The 19270-nt window shown below is 50.4% G+C and overlaps 9 protein-coding genes across 9 annotated transcripts; 4 read left to right on the top strand and 5 right to left on the bottom strand.

Moving 5' to 3' along the window:
• Positions 1 to 56: 56 nt before the first annotated feature.
• On the top strand, positions 57 to 620 carry N7473_009412 (uncharacterized protein; the record flags this gene model as incomplete). The annotated part of the gene is made up of 2 exons (XM_057155351.1): positions 57 to 327; positions 379 to 620. 2 exons carry the CDS (start codon positions 57 to 59, stop codon positions 618 to 620), a joined length of 513 nt encoding a protein of 170 aa, XP_057006481.1.
• Positions 621 to 1038: 418 nt separating this feature from the next.
• Positions 1039 to 5443, bottom strand: N7473_009411 (OTU family ubiquitin thioesterase). Its single transcript, XM_057155350.1, has 9 exons — positions 4131 to 5443; positions 3559 to 3674; positions 3131 to 3480; positions 2990 to 3076; positions 2878 to 2941; positions 2540 to 2805; positions 2216 to 2487; positions 1692 to 2147; positions 1039 to 1633 (listed from the first exon to the last, which is right to left on the bottom strand). Exons 3-9 carry the CDS (start codon positions 3380 to 3382, stop codon positions 1555 to 1557), a joined length of 1476 nt encoding a protein of 491 aa, XP_057006480.1. The 5' UTR covers positions 3383 to 3480; positions 3559 to 3674; positions 4131 to 5443; the 3' UTR covers positions 1039 to 1554.
• A 2069-nt stretch (positions 5444 to 7512) lies between these two features.
• On the top strand, positions 7513 to 7794 carry N7473_009410 (uncharacterized protein; the record flags this gene model as incomplete). The annotated part of the gene is made up of 1 exon (XM_057155349.1): positions 7513 to 7794. One exon carries the CDS (start codon positions 7513 to 7515, stop codon positions 7792 to 7794), a length of 282 nt encoding a protein of 93 aa, XP_057006479.1.
• Positions 7795 to 9488: 1694 nt separating this feature from the next.
• N7473_009409 (uncharacterized protein) lies at positions 9489 to 11168 on the bottom strand (the record flags this gene model as incomplete). The annotated part of the gene is made up of 4 exons (XM_057155348.1): positions 9489 to 10715; positions 10773 to 10833; positions 10895 to 11053; positions 11125 to 11168. The coding sequence occupies 4 exons, from the start codon at positions 11166 to 11168 to the stop codon at positions 9489 to 9491; spliced, it is 1491 nt and encodes a 496-aa protein (XP_057006478.1).
• A 948-nt stretch (positions 11169 to 12116) lies between these two features.
• rho3 (Rho family GTPase RHO3) lies at positions 12117 to 13181 on the top strand (the record flags this gene model as incomplete). Its single annotated transcript, XM_057155347.1, has 8 exons — positions 12117 to 12166; positions 12231 to 12281; positions 12379 to 12396; positions 12463 to 12479; positions 12536 to 12550; positions 12605 to 12726; positions 12799 to 13000; positions 13063 to 13181. The coding sequence occupies 8 exons, from the start codon at positions 12117 to 12119 to the stop codon at positions 13179 to 13181; spliced, it is 594 nt and encodes a 197-aa protein (XP_057006477.1).
• Positions 13182 to 13656: 475 nt separating this feature from the next.
• Positions 13657 to 14529, bottom strand: N7473_009407 (lipoyl(octanoyl) transferase LIP2; the record flags this gene model as incomplete). Its single annotated transcript, XM_057155346.1, has 1 exon — positions 13657 to 14529. The coding sequence occupies one exon, from the start codon at positions 14527 to 14529 to the stop codon at positions 13657 to 13659; it is 873 nt and encodes a 290-aa protein (XP_057006476.1).
• Positions 14530 to 15069: 540 nt separating this feature from the next.
• Positions 15070 to 15630, bottom strand: N7473_009406 (pyridoxamine 5'-phosphate oxidase family protein; the record flags this gene model as incomplete). Its single annotated transcript, XM_057155345.1, has 1 exon — positions 15070 to 15630. The coding sequence occupies one exon, from the start codon at positions 15628 to 15630 to the stop codon at positions 15070 to 15072; it is 561 nt and encodes a 186-aa protein (XP_057006475.1).
• A 25-nt stretch (positions 15631 to 15655) lies between these two features.
• N7473_009405 (uncharacterized protein) lies at positions 15656 to 15902 on the bottom strand (the record flags this gene model as incomplete). The annotated part of the gene is made up of 2 exons (XM_057155344.1): positions 15744 to 15902; positions 15656 to 15675 (listed from the first exon to the last, which is right to left on the bottom strand). Exons 1-2 carry the CDS (start codon positions 15859 to 15861, stop codon positions 15656 to 15658), a joined length of 138 nt encoding a protein of 45 aa, XP_057006474.1. The 5' UTR covers positions 15862 to 15902.
• Positions 15903 to 17315: 1413 nt separating this feature from the next.
• N7473_009404 (NIPSNAP family protein) lies at positions 17316 to 18547 on the top strand (the record flags this gene model as incomplete). Its single annotated transcript, XM_057155343.1, has 2 exons — positions 17316 to 17982; positions 18063 to 18547. 2 exons carry the CDS (start codon positions 17316 to 17318, stop codon positions 18545 to 18547), a joined length of 1152 nt encoding a protein of 383 aa, XP_057006473.1.
• Between the last annotated feature and the right edge of the window lie 723 nt (positions 18548 to 19270).

The following is a 19270-nucleotide window of genomic DNA, read 5'->3' as shown; positions in this document are numbered from 1 at the left end:
GAAGATCATCTCATTCCCTCTGTATCATTTCCCGACGAGTAGCCCGGGATTTCTACATGCCGGCCAAGCTCTCAATCCTGGTGTTCGTCGCCTCACCACTAGACTACGCGCGGTACAGGCATGCAGCGCTGTACTTGGACTTCGATAATACACACACAAACACTGAAACCGAGTCCAATTCCAAGTCCAATTCGAATTCCAACAATACAAGTACAACGACAGAAAACGAAGACGATATCAAATCCTCGGTGATGGAGGTGGTCGGATCACCGGGTTATTTCAGCTTTCATGAGCGCGTCAACACGAGTTTACCCGTTGCGGCGACTGGTATGTATAGAATTTATCTGGTGGAGATCTTTTTCTGATAAAGTGGCACAGGTCTAGCCAAAGCCGTGTTCGTATCTTCCATACCAGACACGGTTCCCGTATCGTCACTGCGGGCGATAATATCAGGGACACCAGTCGCTGATCAAGAAAGTGATTGGAACAGTCAGAATTGGGTCGGTGATGCACTGGGACGATTGGTTACGGCTGGGTATTTGGATGCCGCAGATAAAGATCGTGGGTTGGATGATATGGTGGATGTTATACTAGAGGCGAAGGATGAGGAAATTGCATAGGGGGAGACAGGGGCTGTATATGGGGGCTCTTAATACTAGGATTTACACTGTATATTGTATCTAATGGCTGGGGCTAGTCACCCGACACACGATTCCATTTTTGGATACAGTGGAGAACAGGTACACTGGATCCATTCTTGGTGTCTAGACTGGAGAAACAGTTTTACAATGTAATAATATGTGCTTTAACTTTCCCTTTCCAGAAAATTTTTTCTCAATATCTTTTGAACCGTCTTAACAGCTAAAGTAAAAGGCTCAGTAGATATCACGAGAATATCTAGGTACTCGATGTATCTATTATCCATCATATCCGAAATAGCATACTACAGTCTGTCGCGTGAAAGCACAAGTTGTCGTGCGGTTAGCCGCAGCCTATTTTTACATATCTAATCATGGAGAGGATAGTTTAATGAGCATACTGGGGACAATTTTGTTGAAATAAGTCCTCTGTTTCACATGCACTACACTGCTTCATAGCTCAATCCAGGAGAGCGAACATAGAGTGCAAGTAATTACCTGGATGATTCGAACCATCCACGGATAACAATTTGGAAAAATTGGAGTTATGAGGAGAACAAAAGGGCAGGATAAACGCTCGGACCATCCATGCAACGCGCTGCACACCCACGCTAAGAAGACAGTCATCAAGGAAGGCCGGTCAGGTAAGAATAAAGATGGAAAGGCTAGACTTTGGCATCAGGGGGTGGTAAACGGGGCCGCTTCTGAGAGATGCAGGTTCGAAGACCAACTGGAAGAGAAAGAAGAAATGGGCTGGAAAGGAACAAACGAGAGACCAGGGAGCAAAAAAAAAACAAAAACGCCAAGTCCAGGTCTCATGCACACATGCGAAAGGGAATTGGAACAAGGACGTTCCCTGCGGGATAATCGTCGCGCGTTTCCTTTTGAAAGGGATTTCGTAGCTTCATCATCATTATCATCTGCGATTTTCGTTTGGTTCCCAATGGATCGGCTCGAAATCTTGATTCCTGAAATGTGCCTGGTTGTACGGCGAGCTTTGATAACAGGGTCAACAATCGTGTCCACGATATTAGTGTAGAGAAGAGAACCTACTTCTTAAATGGAGCCGTCACTGGTAGGTGATTCAGATTCGGTTTCATGACCAATGGATTCAAGCGAATCTGAGGCCCATCTGATGACCGACTTGGCAGAGAGGTCATTGGCGGGGGTGCTGCCGATGGCATGGCCGGCGTAGGCGATGAGACAGGTATGGATGGAATAGGTGTGTGAGATTGCATGGGTGACTGGTACATATCCTGGGTTGGAGATAGTCGGTATGGGCTTGCTGGAGTTGGCGAGACAGAGGGAATTGGCGACATGGAGGCACCGCCCATAGCGAATGCCGGATCGGCCATCAGATTGGGGATAGACATCAAATGGGAATTGACGTCGAAGGAGAGAGCACCTTGGTCCCAGGGAGAATAGTTAGTCGTCATCGCGTATTGATAGTTGACGACGGGTGCCATGTTTACAGTCTGTTCGGCGCGGTAGATGATATCATAGTGGCCCCTATAGACGTTAGTCATGCGAGTCTTCCCAGGGACAAAGGGTTGTAGTGGTGAAGCGGGTGGCCTTACGGTCGGTACAAAAGACGGATCGTAGCATCGCTGGGGCAAGTTGGCGATACCTGGTGTGGTGTCACGGCATCGCCCTCGCTTCGGTCGAGATACAGAACCTCGACTCCAAAGCCAGCACCTTGAATGACTCCATCAACCAAGGCTTGCAGGCCGACTTCGTCGATTTCAGTTCTCACTGTGTCAATCTCTGAGGCGCAATATTGTTCCAACGGAGCAGACAAGAATGCTTGATAGCGTACGGGATTCAGCTTCATCCAAGCGCTGGTCAAAAGCTGTGAAATTGTCAGCCATCAATTGGTCAGAGCTATGCGAAGCATAACGTACTCTGAAGTGCATCAAGATGGAATTTGACTGGTATTCATTGTTGAAGGCGTTGACCAGGAATGTTTCATCCTGATCACCATTTCGGATAGCTTCGGAAGTTTGCAAAAAGACCTCTTCCGTGGCATCAATGAACATCTCATACAGATGTTCTGCATAGCCAACACGGTCCAGAGTGTAAGTGAGGGACTTGATACGGGCGAGTTCCTGTTCAACGCGCAGGATGTCTCGGAGGGAAAAGAGGGTTTCAAAGTAGCCAAAAGCCACAGCTACAAAAAGGTCAGTAAAGTGACATTCTCGAGGTTGGCTGATAAGGGATATGGTGAGTTTGGTTCTCGTACCTCGCCAGCCGCAATTCCCATCACCCTTCATGACGCGGGTCATAGGGTGTGTGACAGCAAGTGCCTATTTTCCATGAGCATCGCGAGCCGATCAAGCCGAGTATAGACTCACAGAGGTTTTTGTGGCAAAAGTAGGGTCTGCATTGGCATACTCTAGGGCAATGTTGTGACTTGATTGTTTCGGTGAGACCAAGAGTCCCTGCAACCATAGTTAGTATCAACTTCTTCATCATCTTGAAACAGAATCACCTACCGGTACATCTGGTTCAAATTCATTGGACAGCTTCTGAAAGCGCTGCATCTCGTCTGGGGAGAGCGCATTCATGTTGCTAGAGTTGCTCATGGTGGAGGGTACGGGGACAAAGGCGGCCTGTATTGACAAGCCTAGTGGGCGAAGGAAAGCTGGTGGGGCAAGAGCGTCCTGGTAACAGCCGTGGAACTTCTGTTTTTCCGGGAATGGATGGTGAGGACCGAAATGATTCCAGGGAAGTTTTGACAAGGACATCGCATACAACCGGGGAGGAGATAACAAGCGGAGTGCTATGTATGGCTTTGAAGCGTGGACTGGATATCCACAGGGTAGAATCAATGTGCTTCAACGATCTGAAGTTCAGGATTAGACTGGAAGACAAAAAGAACTCGACTCAGGATGAGGCGATGTGAGGATAAAAAAAGACTCACTGAGGATATTGACATCTCCCTAGGAACCCTTTCCTTTCTGAATCGGATCACGGATCACGGAAGTGGTGCCTTACGGTCGTTGTACAACGCTGCAAGGGGTTCCGACACTCTGGGAACTAAATATTTTCGGGTCAGTTTAAGTACGACGATGCGAACACATGAAAAAAAAAACAAAAGACCAGAAAATTATGCAGACAACGTGATCATTCAGGGTAAATCCAACCTCAGGTTGGTTGGAACGGAGGGCTACCAATAGGATTTGCGGGTGGGGGAAGTTGGATTTGAAGCCGCTTAGCCACGATATGAAGATGGTGGGCAGCTTTTTGTTCCTTCCAGACCACCAGAGCGTGATCTGCGGTATGATTGGACCGAGTGCACTTAAATAGTTTTTTTGGGATGAAGGGCCCAGGCCCAAGTTTCAACAAGTTCAACCACCCAAAACTGATCAGGAAGTTGGGAGTGGGGTCGAGATTGATGAAGAATGAGAATGGGGGAGACATTATAATCAGATCGGGATTGGGGATTCGGGGATTAAGGAGAAGGGACAAGCAGAACAAGGCAAGGAGTATCACATTATCTTTGGGTGACAGATAGGCCCAGAGTCACCTTCAACGAAACCGTGATAGTCACGATGATGAGATGATGTCAGAGTGTTCGAGCTGACGACTTCCAATCGACTGCCGCGACGACGATGTGGTTGGTAGTTGGCGCGAGATCATCCCCCACGGAAGGCCCAAGAGTGCACGAACCAGTCAGGACGATCTACCCCTCAGTATCTGAAGGTGTGGACCGGGAATCCCAGGCAAAGCCGAGAGCGAGCACGAAGATGGCAGACGGAGAAGATTCCCGGACGATCAAGCCAGTTGCTAGCAGTAGAGTGGGAGAGGGGAAGAAAGTGGACAACAATGACAGACCGCCCGACCATCAAAGTCGAGTTGACAGTCGATTGGGGGGGGGGCTGGTCGTGGGGAGGATTGAGAGCAGCCAAGAGTCGCGCGGGAAAGGGCCAAGGAGAATTGGGATCACGCCAAAAAAGAAAAGAAGCCAGCGATCGGGGAGGAGGAAAAAGCAGGGGGGGTTGATGGAGAAGAGCTCAGACCCTTGGGGATTCGAGAATAGGGACGTTTTGGGCCTCCACGATCACTGGTGGGCACACGTGGATGATCTAATCATGGAGGGGGGGAAGCCAGTCGATGTGGAGGAGTAGGGAATGGAGGGTGGAGAATATCAAGAAGGAAAGGACGGTTAAGAATGATGATGAAGAAATCAAAGTCGGGAAGAATAAGAGAAGAGAAGAAGAAGTAAAGAAGAAGAAGTAAAGAAGAAGAAAATATTGGCGGAGTTCGTGGGAAAGAAGAGGGGGGATGTCCAGACCCAGCAGGATGGTACTCCGTGCAATTTGAGGGTCAAGTAGTTGGCAGGGTGCAAAAAAGGATTGAGTTGTGATTGATGATTATTTTGGTTTTAATCGTTTTTTTAACTGGACGAGGAAATGATCCAGTTGACGAAACACGAGGCGAAGCAGAAAGAAGTCGCTGATGGGATTGATGGACAGGTAACAGAGACCGAAACAATGCCCGCGGGAAGGACGGATTGACTTTGAATAATAAGTCGCGATGGACTGTTGGATTGACGATCCCAAGAGCACGGAGATCTCCCGAAGGAATCGAGAAGGGAAAAAGGGAAAAACAATACGGAGCAAATGCCAGCCAAATAAAGAGGAAACAAACCTATAAGAAGAGCAGGATATGTGAGGCCCTCCTCCGTTCAGGGACTAAGATCCTAGAGGCAGTAGTTCGGTAACTCGTTCCGTACCCAACCAGAACCACTCCCCAGGAAAAGGAAAATACTGTCATAGAATCAGAATTAAATCAAAGAATAATATTATGGCCGGCCAACTCGATAAAAAAAAGCGAAGCGGCCCCTACGAAAAATGAAGTAACGATGCACCGTGCCCCCGGTGGCCTGACCATTCACATCATCCCGATCGGACAGAGACAGGATAAGTGGCCCCCCCCCCCGTAGAGCCATTCAGCAGCATCAGATCCACGCCTGAAGATGCTGATCGAGGTGCCAGCACAACCCTACAGCACGCCCCTCTTTCGCAAACAAACTGCAGGGGGCGGGAATTGATTATTACTGTCTTCCACACTGTCACGTCCCGAGTTTATACGGTCTACAGTTTGTATAGACGTTGAACTTTGTAGCCAGACACTAACTGGACGGTAGTCTTCTCTTTTCATCTCTCTACACATCTATAGACCTTGCGTTCTATTAAACTACTTTCTCACCTCCCATTGTGGACCGCTATCTACTACCGTCCTAGTCACTACCCACCCTGTAAGCGCGGCTTCAGCGCGTAAGCCATCTCAACAGTACAATACACAAAGTACACTGTATACAAAGTACACTGTATAAAAAAGTACACTGTACACAAAGAAAAGGTCCTCCAAGTTCTAACTGCCCGCGCCCCACAGGCAATAAGACCCCGATCGTTCCACTCTTCTAGCTAGCCTAAGTATGCCGTTGGAAAGCCCACCAATCTGTAGAGTAATTCAATGCACCTACATATCATATTTCTCGAGCGTTATGATCTCTTTGACTTACTCGATTGTTTGCTATTCTAATTGCTAGAAATCACACAGTAAGAATATATCACATCATCAAACCTGCCACTCCAGGATGATCACGCTCTCCTCCCTATACCACCTACAAACCTCATGTCAATCTCGAGAGTGGAGGGCCTAATTCCACTCTTCGGCTAGATCTCGGACAACCCTTCCGGCACTAACCCTCTTCCCTTCCCTTTTACCCGTCCCCGTCGCCGTCTCTCAAAAGCGGGGGTTTCGAATCGTCCAGCGTAAAATGCACGATGCACCGTATAGTAAACAACCCCACGATAGGTGACAACAGTCCAGTCCCTTTCCCCGACTAGCCTTTACTTTCCTTTTCCTTTTTACCACTACACTACTGTATGTACATGTCGGTCCTAGTTTCCCAAGCTGCGAGTGAAAAGCATGTTTGATCGGTTTTCCAACGGCGATAGGCCCCCACCGCGATTCACGAATGATGGGTAGTACCCATGCACCGGTAGAGTGGTCCCGGATGCGCCGTGGGAGGGTTTCGTTCGAATCAGGAAGAGGAATTCATCAATCGAGATCGAGATCGAGATCAAACTACTGGGGGAACAAGAAGCTAGCAAATAAACCAGCATGGAGCATGGAGCATGGTTAAGAGCATGAGCCCTCCTCCAGGCTCGCTCCATAATGCGTCACGTCTTGTCTTGGCTCGGCTCGCATCGCTAGTTGGTGGGTATGCCGATCTAAGGACAAGAACGTTTTGTTACTACACTACTGTAGCTAAGGTTGTTGTAGCCTGTAGCAAAACAAAAGCAAAGCTCGAAAGATATCCACATCTTTCCTCTTTTTCCGTGCAGTGATCATAAGTACTCTTTCTTACTGTACTAGAGGGTAGATACGGAGAAACGTCCAGACAAAATGCCATTAAATACCCATAGCTCAGTAATGTAGTCCAAATTCAAAATTCAAGATTCTAGGAACCTTGAGATCCAGGATCGGGCCCACTCTGTATCACATCAGCTGTGTACCCTGCGGGCACTGGACAAGTAGGATTTTAACTTCCTTCTTCGCTTGAAACTTAGATATTGACAGCACAGTTCTTGCGTTCTTTTCTTTTCGCTCCCTTCTTCTTTTCTTTTTTTGCTGTCTGCCCCTTCCGCTTGTCCAGACTCCAGTATCACCCGGGCGCGGGGGGCCGCTAGGACTCGAATGATAGGCCGAGAGGTGCTGGTGTGATCGTAATCCTAACCGGGACGTGCGCCTGGGAGAGCCTACGCCTACTGGTAACTGGAGCTTTTTTTTCGCTATTGACAACGGTTAGGGTTTGAGGGGAAGGGTAAGCTCTGGTCCGGTCAAGCTGGTCCTGGTATAGGTCATGTTGGATGATGTGAGTGTTTACGCCTTATTTTCGTCTTCTACTATCCTGGCTGGCTGTGACAAGGTAAAAATTATCGGGGAGCACCTCTCCCCTCCGAAGCTTTGCACCCTTCTCACCCCTCCCACACACACCTACCATCGTAAGGTGGGAAGCCTTGACCACGCCCGTGTTAAGAACATGGGTGCGGCTGCTCGTGCGGTGATCAGTGCGGTGCAAGCAACGCAGTTGACAGGTCGCCTTCCTTGCGTCCGAGGTGCTGAGCTGAAAACCATAGCCTAGCATGACTCGGTGTCTGGATGTCAAAGCCCGGTATCAACTGCTACTACTATATACTATCTATACCCACTCGAATCCTATGGAATAACTAAAGAAGAGATTGATCATCAATTCCTAGGCGAGATGCTAAGCGAATTAGTTCTGTAAAACAACCGATCTCTCTTCGTACCTGCTGCGTTAGATCAGCGCTCGACGGTGCATCACCGGACCTCGCAAACTCAGATAAGGACCATGTCAGGCCCCCAATGAGATATCCACACTCATGATTCAGGATGACTAGCCAAGGGGAGGACTGTATATACTTTTCGATTTTTTCTTGGCTCCTCAGCCCCATCGCTTATTAACTACGTAGTAATCATACATCACATCACATCATAAACTACACTACTCCTCCACACGTACTTTCTTCTCCAACTACTGCTAGTTCCAAGTTTCTTGATCCACCGATAACCTTCACAGCTACCTAGTATGTCCCAACATCTTCACATGCAATTCTGCTAGCAACTAGCAAACGGAGTCTCCTCCGTTTTCCGCCCCTAGGTCACCCGGGAGGCTGAACTCCTTCCCACAACTCGCAACCCGCAACCCGCAAGACCAAGACCCAGGTAAACCGGAGCTAACCAGCATACAGACTGTATTACGAATCAAACCGAGGTGCGTGCCGCCCTGCGCTTCGTCATTTGTCCAAGTGCCGGGAATATGGATCTAGCGAGGGCCCAGATTCCGGGATGTGCGTTGCACCCGCTTGCTTCTAAGCTAAGCGCCTATTGAAGGTAGTTATCGGGTAGGGAGGGACTGGACACACAAGGTTCCCCGGTGAGAGAGGTGTGGTGGTAGGTACTATGTAAAGTACTGTACATTTGCTGTCGGACTTTTTTTTGCGTCTGGATAAAGATCTCCCGGTTGGTGAGTGTGAACCTGCTACATATATCACTTTGCACTATGCATATGTACATGTACTCGAAAGTCCCACATGCGGGTCCGGTACATACGGGAGATATTGCTTTTTGAATGAGGGTGGCAAGTACATGCTGTACTTACTGACTTACATCCGCTACTGGTTGAAAGAGCAATCAAAACATGTCTAGTGATCCGGGCTTAACAGTGCGGGGAAGAGCCCCATGCACCGAGAGGATATTCGAGGATGTGCTAAACTTCAGGCTCAACATTCAGAGCTCGGAAAGTCAATGTTCATCTTATCATGAGATTTTAGAGCCTATGTCACAGCAACTCTAATTTGCGGGGCCTGGTTCGTGTTGAGTGAGGAAAAGAAAAAGGCAAAGAGGGCTTCAGACGACGCCAGCTCCAGCACAGGCTCCCAGTCCTCGCTTGGTGTTGCTGCTCTTTGACCGCCCCAACAGTCAAGAACCTGGAGGCGTTCGTGTTCACAAGGCTGCAGGCTACACAACAAAGAAAGACAGGAGAAACGCGCGGTGTAAGATGTGACGGTGGCCCAGACCCTCTTCCACGCGGATATCGTTCAGCTCGGTTCCTCGGATAGAAGCCACAGTAATCTGGTCAGAACAGGGAGGTGCTCGGCACCTTCCATGGATGCAAAGCGATGGGGAGATAAGAAAATGGCGCGGCTCAACCGCGAGAGCGACATGAGAATTCCGCAGGTACCAGACACGTGCGGTGGGGAGGAACTAAATTAGGCAGAGAGGCCGATGCTAGCGTGAAATTGAGCAGGGGCCAGCTTACACCACGCCAGCCACCTTGCCGGCAAGTTGCCGGGCTCGAAGTTCTCTTCGACGCGCATTCATAGAACTGAGAGCGCTAGGAGACTCGTTGCCATAGCCCGGGGCAAATACCGGACCGCCCTGACCGCGGCCAAGGTCATCGGGACGGAAGCCCTCGTCATTGAGGGCGGTTTGCCAAAGACCCTTTAGAGATGAGCTCCATTCTTCCAGGGCGCGAAGTCGCTCCACATCACTCGCGCTTTCAACAACTACCGTGCCGTTCTCCTGATCAATCTTCGCATTGAGCTGATTATCGAGGATCAGGAAGCTCAGGATCTCCAATACTTCATGCACGGAGATCTTGATGTGCTTGGAGATGAACTGGAGCGAGAAGCGGGTGTATGGGGCGATCAGCTTCAGAATGGCCTTGGTGCGCATGTTCCGGCTGACCTCGTCGATGTTCTCCGCGATGAAAGGATCGGCCAACACGTCGGGGTGCTTGCTTAGCACGGCTTCATAGGCGTGGATATCGTCGCGTTGGAAAGCATCCACAAGGTCGGTCATGGCGGAAATCCGGGGGTCATTCTTGTAGGGCTTGGTCTCTTGCGAGTCGAACGGGTTGATGTCGGACTTCATCAGCATGGTAGTCAGGACCAGGTACTTGAGCACTTGGATCCGTTGGATGGAGCCGGCCTCATCGTAGTTGCGAAATGACTCGAAGAAGTCACTCTGGGCCTCCTCCCAGTTCTCCTCACTCATATGCATCTTGCCGCCGCATTCGCGAATGATACCCATGATCTTGGGGTGAGGGACGGCCGACCGGACTCGCAATGCTCGCTGGTAGAGCGCCTTCAGACGCTTGTTGTTCTTCATATCCGCGTACATCTGGATCTCCAAAGCGTACAGCTCCAGCAAGTACGTGCCCTTGCTGGTATCATCCGAGCCATCCTCCCGCTGGCATGCCCGGTGCAGTTCCTTCACCTTCTTGGCTAGCTGAGTGTATTCTTTGCGCTCCAGCCATAGCCGGGACAGCTTAATGTTTGTCTTCAGCCACAGTCTTTCATTGTTGGTGTTCTGGAAGGACTGGAGTGTGAGGGAGTAGAATTGTTCCATGCATTGATAGGCCTCAGCATCGTCGGAGCCCTTTTCGATGTAATCGAGCATGTTATTGATGGACTTTTCGGAGTAGTTGCGAGTGACGGCGGATTTGACGTATGTGAGGAGTTCTCGATAGTGTTCGACGGCCTAAAAAAGATGGGTCAGTTGGCAGCTCCGTGGGGGCACGTAGACAGCGTCGCCTACATCACTGTATCGCCCAAGCTTGAACTCCAGCTTGATCGCTTGTTTCAATCCTTTGAATCCCCTGTAGCAGAAGGATCTATCAGCATTCTGAGGATGAGATTCAGCAGTGAAGACACTCGCACCATTCGCTTTTATCTTGTTCCATCGGAGGCAGACCGAGGAATTCGTCGACTGCCTCTTCCGGATTGTCCACCTTCATCTGCTTCGCATTGTAGTATTTGTTTTCGATTCCGATATCGCCGGCCTCGTCATCTTCATCGTCTTCGTATTCAAAGTCATAGCTGCCGTCAGACGTGTCAGCTCGGTCTCAGGGAATGGAGAGCGGAGATGGAGTGGGAGTGGGGATCCTCACTCCTCGTCACCCGAATCTTGCATGAAATCGTCATCGTCAGACATCTTGTCGAGAGGTAGTTGTATGAAAATGCTTAGAAAATAAAGGTCAGGAAGGAGTGGGGTGAGAGGAAGAAGGAAGGGGGAGATGTCGCGGGGTTGTTTGGAGAGATGTTATGGAGTTGGGGAAAGATAAACTGAGGTCACTTGGAAGTCCGGAGAGCTGCAAGAGCCTCCGCCTTTGGGACTCCCCGCCTCAGGCCACCAATTAAACCGCTCAGGTGTTTACGACTATTAAACTGGATAATTCATTTGCCTGCAAAATAACTGATTCATTTCTATCTGTATCATGTCGGCCGCCTAAATTGCGCAAAACATTGCGTGTCTAGCAAGCTCATTGGGGGAGTATGTATTGAGTTCCGGCATTGTTGTCATCCTACTAACTATACACTATAGAACAGGCGAAGCATGAAACTAAACTTACCCATTCCAGAGACTCTAGTAGCTCCAGTCCATACTTGATTCTAATCTACTACTCCGATGCCACTCAGTAACACTCGTGGGGAGAGCAAGTTGCAAATCAAACTAGCGATAAGCAAGACTGCAGAATGACCGATGGATGACCCCCTGTTCTAAACCACCAGGGCCCCGTCATAGACACAACCACCCCGAGCATGAAAAAGGAAAAACAACCAGCTGTATGCTTTTCACCCCTGGGGAGCCTAGGAAAGAAGGCTTCGGCAGCCGAGCAAAGTGGACCAGAAGGGGGGTCGCGTGTGTGGAAGGAAGGTGGTGGTACCTTATTCGCCGATCCCTTTTCAGGGCGCGCGATGTCATCGACTCGGGCAGTGCTGGAGATTCATTCCTCCTCCCCGATTCCAACTTTCCCCTCCTCCCATTTCTCGTCCACACGCCTCCATATCCGCTATACCTCGCTAATTCCTTATACTTTATATTCGATCTATATTTCCAGTACCCTTGACCATTACCCCCTCCTGAACTCTACTAGTCGCAATGGAGCTGTGCGGGCGTCAGAAGGTCGTCCAGCGCAAGATGGTGCTGCTGTGAGTTGGGACCGGAGTTCCTTTGCGCAAGATTATCTGGTACTAATAGACATTCTTCTAACAGTGGCGACGGTGCCTGTGGCAAGACTTCGGCGCTGAATGTGTTTACAAGAGGGTGCGCAATCCCAAGGACCCCCTGCTCCCCCTCTCCGTCCAGCTTTCCCCACACGTCTTCAAACAGGGCAGAGAGCTAACCTTTGTGACGGTTATAGGTTCTTCCCAACGGTTTAGTAAGGACACCTCTATATATACAGTATGTTGACCAGGCATTCTAACCGCTCAATGATCTCGCGCAGTGAGCCTACAGTCTTTGGTATAATGCCCCATGCTCGCAAAGGTCCAACTAGTCGCTAACTACTAGATCTATAGAGAATTATGTCCACGGTATTTCAACGCCTTTCTACCCAACCCACCACGCACCCTCACTCATGCACGCAGATATCTTTGTCGATAATGTACATATGGAGCTGTCGCTATGGGACACGGCCGGACAGGAGGAATTCGATCGGTTACGCGCGCTCTCCTACGAGGATACCCACGTCCTGATGTTGTGTTTCAGTGTAAGCCACAAGAGACCGAACCCTCAGCCAGCAAATTGTGTGGAGTTTCCAGTGCTGATAGCTAGTATAAAGGTTGACAGCCCTGACTCCTTTGAAAACGTCGGGTCTAAGTGGATTGCCGAAATCAATGAGAATTGCCCTGGTGTGAAGGTCGTGCTCACCGCGCTCAAGTGCGATTTGAGGAAAGATGAGGAAATGACTGATAACCCGAATGCGATCACGTTTGATCAGGGTTTGGCCAAGGCCAAGGAGATCGGCGCGGTGAAGTACTTGGGTATGTGGCCGTAATCTACAGATTGCATGAAGTTGACTGGGCTGGAGCTAACGGGTAGACAGAATGCTCGGCCGTTCAAAATCGCGGTATCAGAGAAAGCTTCTACGAAGCGGCCAAGGTCGCTCTCGAGGTCAAGCCCGCCGGAGGCAAGGGCTCTGGCTCCTCTTGTGTTATCCTGTAAAGGACAGCACGCAGGTTAGCTCTTTTTTTCGCTCAAGTCGTGTCTGAATTACCCATGTGTCTCTTACTGCCCAGCACACGCTCGGCAAGCTTTCGTTTCTTGTCCTCTTTCGCCCTCTTCTTGCTATTGAGCTCGTTGATTCCCCTTTGCATTTCATGTCGTTGATTACACGGTTGTTACAACCATGACCACTTTCTTTACGGGACCTGGACACATCAGATAAGTTGCTGAAATGACCAGTGTTCCCTCTTTTTCCTTTGCATGGCTCCGTCCTCTGGGTTGTCACAGCATTTCAGCGAGGTTGGCTCTTTACTTTTTACTCTACTATCCTACCCTCCAGATATACTATATAATGCTATTGAATTGATTATTCCCCAATCACCTTCGTCCTCCTTGGGGTCACCAACCGGGATTCGTATAGTAATTGCCACCCAGTCTTGATATACAGGTTACAAATGCATCACACCAGCCAATCTCATACCAACAAATCCTCCTCTCTAACAGGATACACCTCCTCAATCTTCTCCCCAACCCCATGCTTACAAGCAAAATCCTCATTCACCCTTTCAACAAACCTCTCAACAAACCCAGCAGCAACCTCATCAATCCCAACCCCCGTCACACCCATCCCCTCCAAACTAGTCACCTCCTTCCCTTCAAGCCCACACGCTACAATCTGCCGAAAATACCACATCGGCTCCTCGGTCACATTCAATCCAATCCCGAAACTGCTAATATTCCGCCGAAGATGCACCCCCACCGCGGTAATCTTTTTCGGCGGCGCCGAACTGGAACCCGAGTCCTTTTCTGATACCCATACACCAGGATCCTCCGTCACAAACCCATTAACCCCATACCGCTTCAACAAATCAATAACACTATTCTCCAAGACACGAATGTGACACCGAGGCGTGAGATTAAGCCGTTTCAAATCTAGAATCGTATACGCGACCATCTGGCCCGGTCCATGGAAAGTAGTCTGGCCACCCCGCAGCGTGGGATGATACTCCGCTTTCGGCGGGTTCGAGCCCGAGGGTGTAAGGAGTGAACGGATTGGTTCGAGGGCTGGTGGGAGTGAGAGGTTCATGGGATCTGGCGGACATGTGTTGGACGGTGGGAGGTCGCGCCGACCCGTGGTGTAGACGGGGTTTGGGGAGAATGTGATGATTGTTGGGTCGGGCGGTGGTGGGATTGCTTTTCGTGTTTGGTTGGATGTGCCATTGGTGTTTTGCGAGGCTGGTGAGGCGAGTCTTTTGTGGGCGAGGAAGCGGGTTGTGAGGGCTTGTTGGAGGGCGGAGACTCGGGCGAAGGGTGTGGTATGGGGGAGGTGGAGGTGGGCGAGTCTCATTTTTGTGGTGGTTATTGAGGTTTCTAAGCGGATGAGGTGTGTGTGTGGAGAGTGGTCAATGGTGGTTTAGTAGGTGTTGTGGTTCATTGTTTGAGCTGGGGATTGGGGATTGGGGTTTTCCGAGGAGATGCGAGGTCAGTGCAACTTTTGGGTTGCGGAGAAGCTGGGAGCTCCGGGCTGATAAGGTTTGATAAGTGTGACACCTGCTTTACTCTGGACAATCCTATACAAAAGATTTCTGTGATAACACAGAAAATGAGATGGAAGACAAAGTATTTTAGATTTGATGTTCGAACTGCGGCTTCATTGCTCGTTTTATCATCTTACTTTATCGACCCTCTAATTCTGGTGTTTATATATTGCAACACAGATCAAAGAAAACTGGATTTGGCAAGCATGATATCCTGAAAAGTTTTAACAGCATTCTTGAACAGCTTATTTTTGAGAAATAAAATAGAAAAGACAGGACCACCCATATCATATGACATCTGGATCAGGATTCCTAGACTCTACAATCATTCCATGGATGTCATGTCCTGACTATACGCCATTGACCAGACCAGCCTGCGCATTCTCAGCGGGCAACAAGACCCAGTCCCGAACTCCACCCTTCCAATCCGCAATACGACCCTCACGCACTTGCACCACTACCACCCGTACATCACCATCGATGGACATACTCGGGCGACGGGCATTAGGGTCATTCCGCTGCAGCTGTCCAAAGAGATTGATCTCCTCTTCCTCAAAAGTATTGTTCTCCAGATGACGCTCCTTGCACCAAGACTCCTCCTCGGAACCGGGCTCGAGGAAGCGCGCCTGCCCGGTAATCGTGGTAGAGATACTAGACAAGGCACTGGTGTTCAGGTTGAGCAGGAGGCTTGCGAGCGAGGAGCGGGTAGCCGCGGGGGGAGGAGAACCCTCGCGTTCTCCCTGGGCATTGGGTGCCCGGGTAGGCGGACGGTGAGACACCCAGTCGTGGACCAGGAGCGAGACGCGCGGGTTAGAGAGGAGGTGGTTGGTCTTGCGGGACGCGGGGTTGGTGGTCATGATGATGGTCGGGTAGGGGTCGTAGGGAGTCGACGGGAGGTAGGTGTAGGACATGAGGGAGATGTGTGGGGTGAGGTTATCACATGTTGCCAGATGCAGCTGGAATTGTGATTCGAGTTAGCTTTTGAAATTGGATAGATTCGGTCTTGAGTCTTGGGGTCACATACGAAGCGGGAGTTCTTCAGGCATGCCACCACCTCGGTGGGCAGGGAGGTTGCCTCGTGAGGGTGGGTGGTGGTCGCTGAGGCCTCGTAGGAGAGGGGGGGGATTGAGAGATTCCGCCATGATTGTGCAAGAAAGGATCAACAGGAGGCTCGAGATCGAACACTAGACATGGGCCCCCCCTCCAGTCTGGTCTGGACGTGGGATGCTCAATCTGCCGGGCGGTGAGCACCGGGTACCGACGTCATGAAATTGGCCCATTTGGGATAGGTCCTTACATCCACTAGAACAATCCAGCACACAACACATATGATTAGTAGATCTAGAATAGTTGATTACTGGTCTTAGTTGATTGGTCAGTTAATCGGAGATCGCACATCCGCTGATCACCGACTCTAGCCACTGGGTTTCTTCATCTGAAACTGTGTCTTCCTAACGCGACAACCACGAGTTTCAATTGCCAGCGGCCCGGGAATGTGGAGTCTGGCTGGATCCCGTTCGTCATGATGGCGAAAAGCGAGCGAGACCAGTGACGATCATACGTCCATCGGGGGCAGTGAAAGACTCCGATTTACAGTATTACCATCGATGTAGAGGATTCAAATCGCCGATGATCGCAGGTTTCCCTGTTTCCACGGCTGTCCGGTAGATTGAGACGGTAGAGGATGTAAAGAAAGTGACTTGGGGCTGGGACAAGACCCTACCATTATAGCTCAGCCACATGTATAGATACCGTATTTCGATGTCATCATGACCTTCGCCCTTCCATTGCCAGCAATGCTGAGGAGATAAACAAGTGGTCCTCCATTCTTTCTACATGGTACATATACGGGACGAAGACCACTCACTACCTGATTGGTTTCTCCCATTGGTACGGAGTACCAAGTTACCCAAGCCTTAAGTTAACTTAAGCTAGTTGAGTTAGTCAACCACTTTGGCCCAAAGTAACTAACTTAACGTTACTCAAAATTACCTAAAGCTCACCTTTCCCCGCACCAACTCCAGCTTTCTCCTCCCCCCAGTTGCAGACCGGCGATCAAATCAGTTCATTGCTCATAGTCAGCATCAGCCAGCAGCCCAAGACGGAGATCTGCCCTCCGTGGCTAATTGCTATTGATTCATTCCTCCGATTATCGTTTCCTCCCCCAGATTTCACTCGGGGCACGCACTCTAGCCACCAGTCGCGTGCTTTGTCTACTTTCGAGCTTGTGTAGCTATTTCCCCAGTCAAGCAACGCAGCACCCCTGCTCCTCTCGCGACACTAGTCCATCACTGCCTCCTCTTTTCCATCTTCCTGCCCCTCTTTCCAATTCAACTTGTCCTCTCCTCTTCAAAACCATCTCGCTCCCCACTTGTCACTATCCTTGGGAATCCTTCACTCCCTAAGTCCTTTCTTTCCCCACACCCCGAAGGCCCCGTCCTTGCCACCTCTCTCCCTTCCGTTTTCAACAACAGAGCAAGCTTCTTTTCTCTTTTCTTTCTACTTCTGCATCTATCCTTCATACTCTTAGCTGTCTCCTACTTCCCTATTTCCTGCTCTAAATCCATTTCATCCTCTCTTCGAGCACACCTCCATCATGCTGGGTCCGCGCTTGATCCGCCCGGCAACCACCCGCCTGGTGCGGCCTTTCAGCTCCTGCGTCGCGGCCTACCGCGCCCCTTCCATCAGAGACCTCACAGCCGACTCGGCGGAGGAGTTCAATCGTCGACAGAGAGAGTTTCGCGAGAACCTCGAGGAGGCTCGCAAGAGAAAAGAACTGCAAGAGAGTCAGTCTGTCGCTGCTTCTGCTTCTGCCCCCTCATCCTCCTCCTCTTCTATTTCCCGTGAGTATGCTCCCACTGCTCCGCATGTGAGCAATGCGAGCACTTATGATCGAGTTCACCCTGCCTTTGATGCAGCTGAGACTCTTGACCATACGGCATTGGGCTCACTCGCCATGCACCGCTATCTAGGAGAAGAAGAAGCCGCGGAATCCGGGTCCAAACGGGGCCCTTTGTCCTCGCTGATTTACGGCACCAAGGAAGGTCAACATTTCGACAAGGACATTGAGCGATCTTTCTCGCAGGTGCTCGCCCGTGGCAAGTACGTCCACTCCATCGTGTTCCATGAAGTCAAGCCCGACAAGGTCGACGAGTATGTGGAGCTGGTGGGCAAGTGGTACCCCCGCATGGCGGGCACCGAGGAAAACCGGGTCAACCTAGTGGGCAGTTGGCGCACGCAAGTGGGCGATAACGATACCTTTGGTAACTTTCTTTCCCTGTGAACACTCCCTTGGGCAGTTCCAGAATGAGTGGCTAATCTTGTTCTTTTTGTGGTGTCACAGTGCACATCTGGGAATACCAGCGGTACGAAGGCTATCATGCCTCCCTACACAACATTTCCAGTCACCCCGAGTTCCCCGCATTCGACCGCAAGCTCAAGAGCTTGATCAAGAGCAAGAAGACTTCTCTGATGCAAGAGTTCTCGTTCTGGCCTACTACTCCACCCCGAAAGCTGGGTGGCTTGTTTGAGCTCCGATCGTACACTCTGCACCCAGGCAACCTACTGGAATGGGAGACACACTGGCGTCGTGGTCTGCACGCCCGTCGCGAGGTCATGGAAGGAGTGGGCGCGTGGTTCGTGCAGATTGGCGATTTGAACACAGTTCACCACCTGTGGCAGTTTGCCAACCTTGAGGAGCGCAAGATCCGCCGGGAGCAGTCATGGGGTGTTGAGGGATGGGCAGAGACGGTGCACAAGACGGTTCCTCTGATCCAAAGCATGCAGAGCCGAATCTTGGTCCCGATGCCCTGGAGCCCCGTTGGTTAAACTCGGACAACACACCTTGTGGACCACCGGAGCAGGGGGCGGCGGAAGAATTCCCGTGGCCGCTTTTTCCCCACATCTATATTGTTCCTCTGCAGTTGTTGGTACCCTATACATACTGGTCTTTCTATCAGGATCTTCGAGGTTCTGCAGACCCCGGATTCTTGCACGATGGCCGCGGCCCTCCCGCGCAAACGTGCAAAGTTTTGTCGAGTCTGACGAAGTTATTCCCGCTGTAGGTCTATAGTTCTGTATCATGTAACTAGGCATGGCGTATCAATCCAAGCATACATTACATCTCCTCAGATCTCAAGCCTTGACTCTCCCATCTTCTGACGTTCCCATCTCCTCGCAACGGACCGTGTCCTGGAGTCTAACCGAAAGAGCAAAGGCCTCGGGTAACCCCACCTCTTGGACCTCTTGGACGGCCGATCGCTGTCCCTGCGATGCATCTCATTGGCACCGCAGTGACCACCACTGCAACCACGTCTCGCTACTGCACGTGGGCAGCCGAGCGGTGCTGGATGTATACTCTGGGGGTCTTCAAGGGTAAGTATATAGACAGACTGAATAGATCTATATATTCTGTATATGCCAGGAAAACAATAAACCAGAACCAAGTGGGCAAGTGGGCAAGAGACCGACGAAAAAAAGATCCAACCTATTTGTAAATGTTGTTGTAGTTGGCTCCTGCAGGAAAAACGGGAAGAAAAGGCGTCGCCGATC

This window comes from Penicillium subrubescens (genome assembly GCF_028828155.1).
Source record: "Penicillium subrubescens strain IBT 31985 chromosome Unknown utg000006l_segment0_segment0, whole genome shotgun sequence".
Taxonomy (NCBI): domain Eukaryota; kingdom Fungi; phylum Ascomycota; class Eurotiomycetes; order Eurotiales; family Aspergillaceae; genus Penicillium; species Penicillium subrubescens.
Note: the sequence above shows the minus strand (reverse complement) of the source record. Positions and strands in the feature narration are given on the sequence as shown.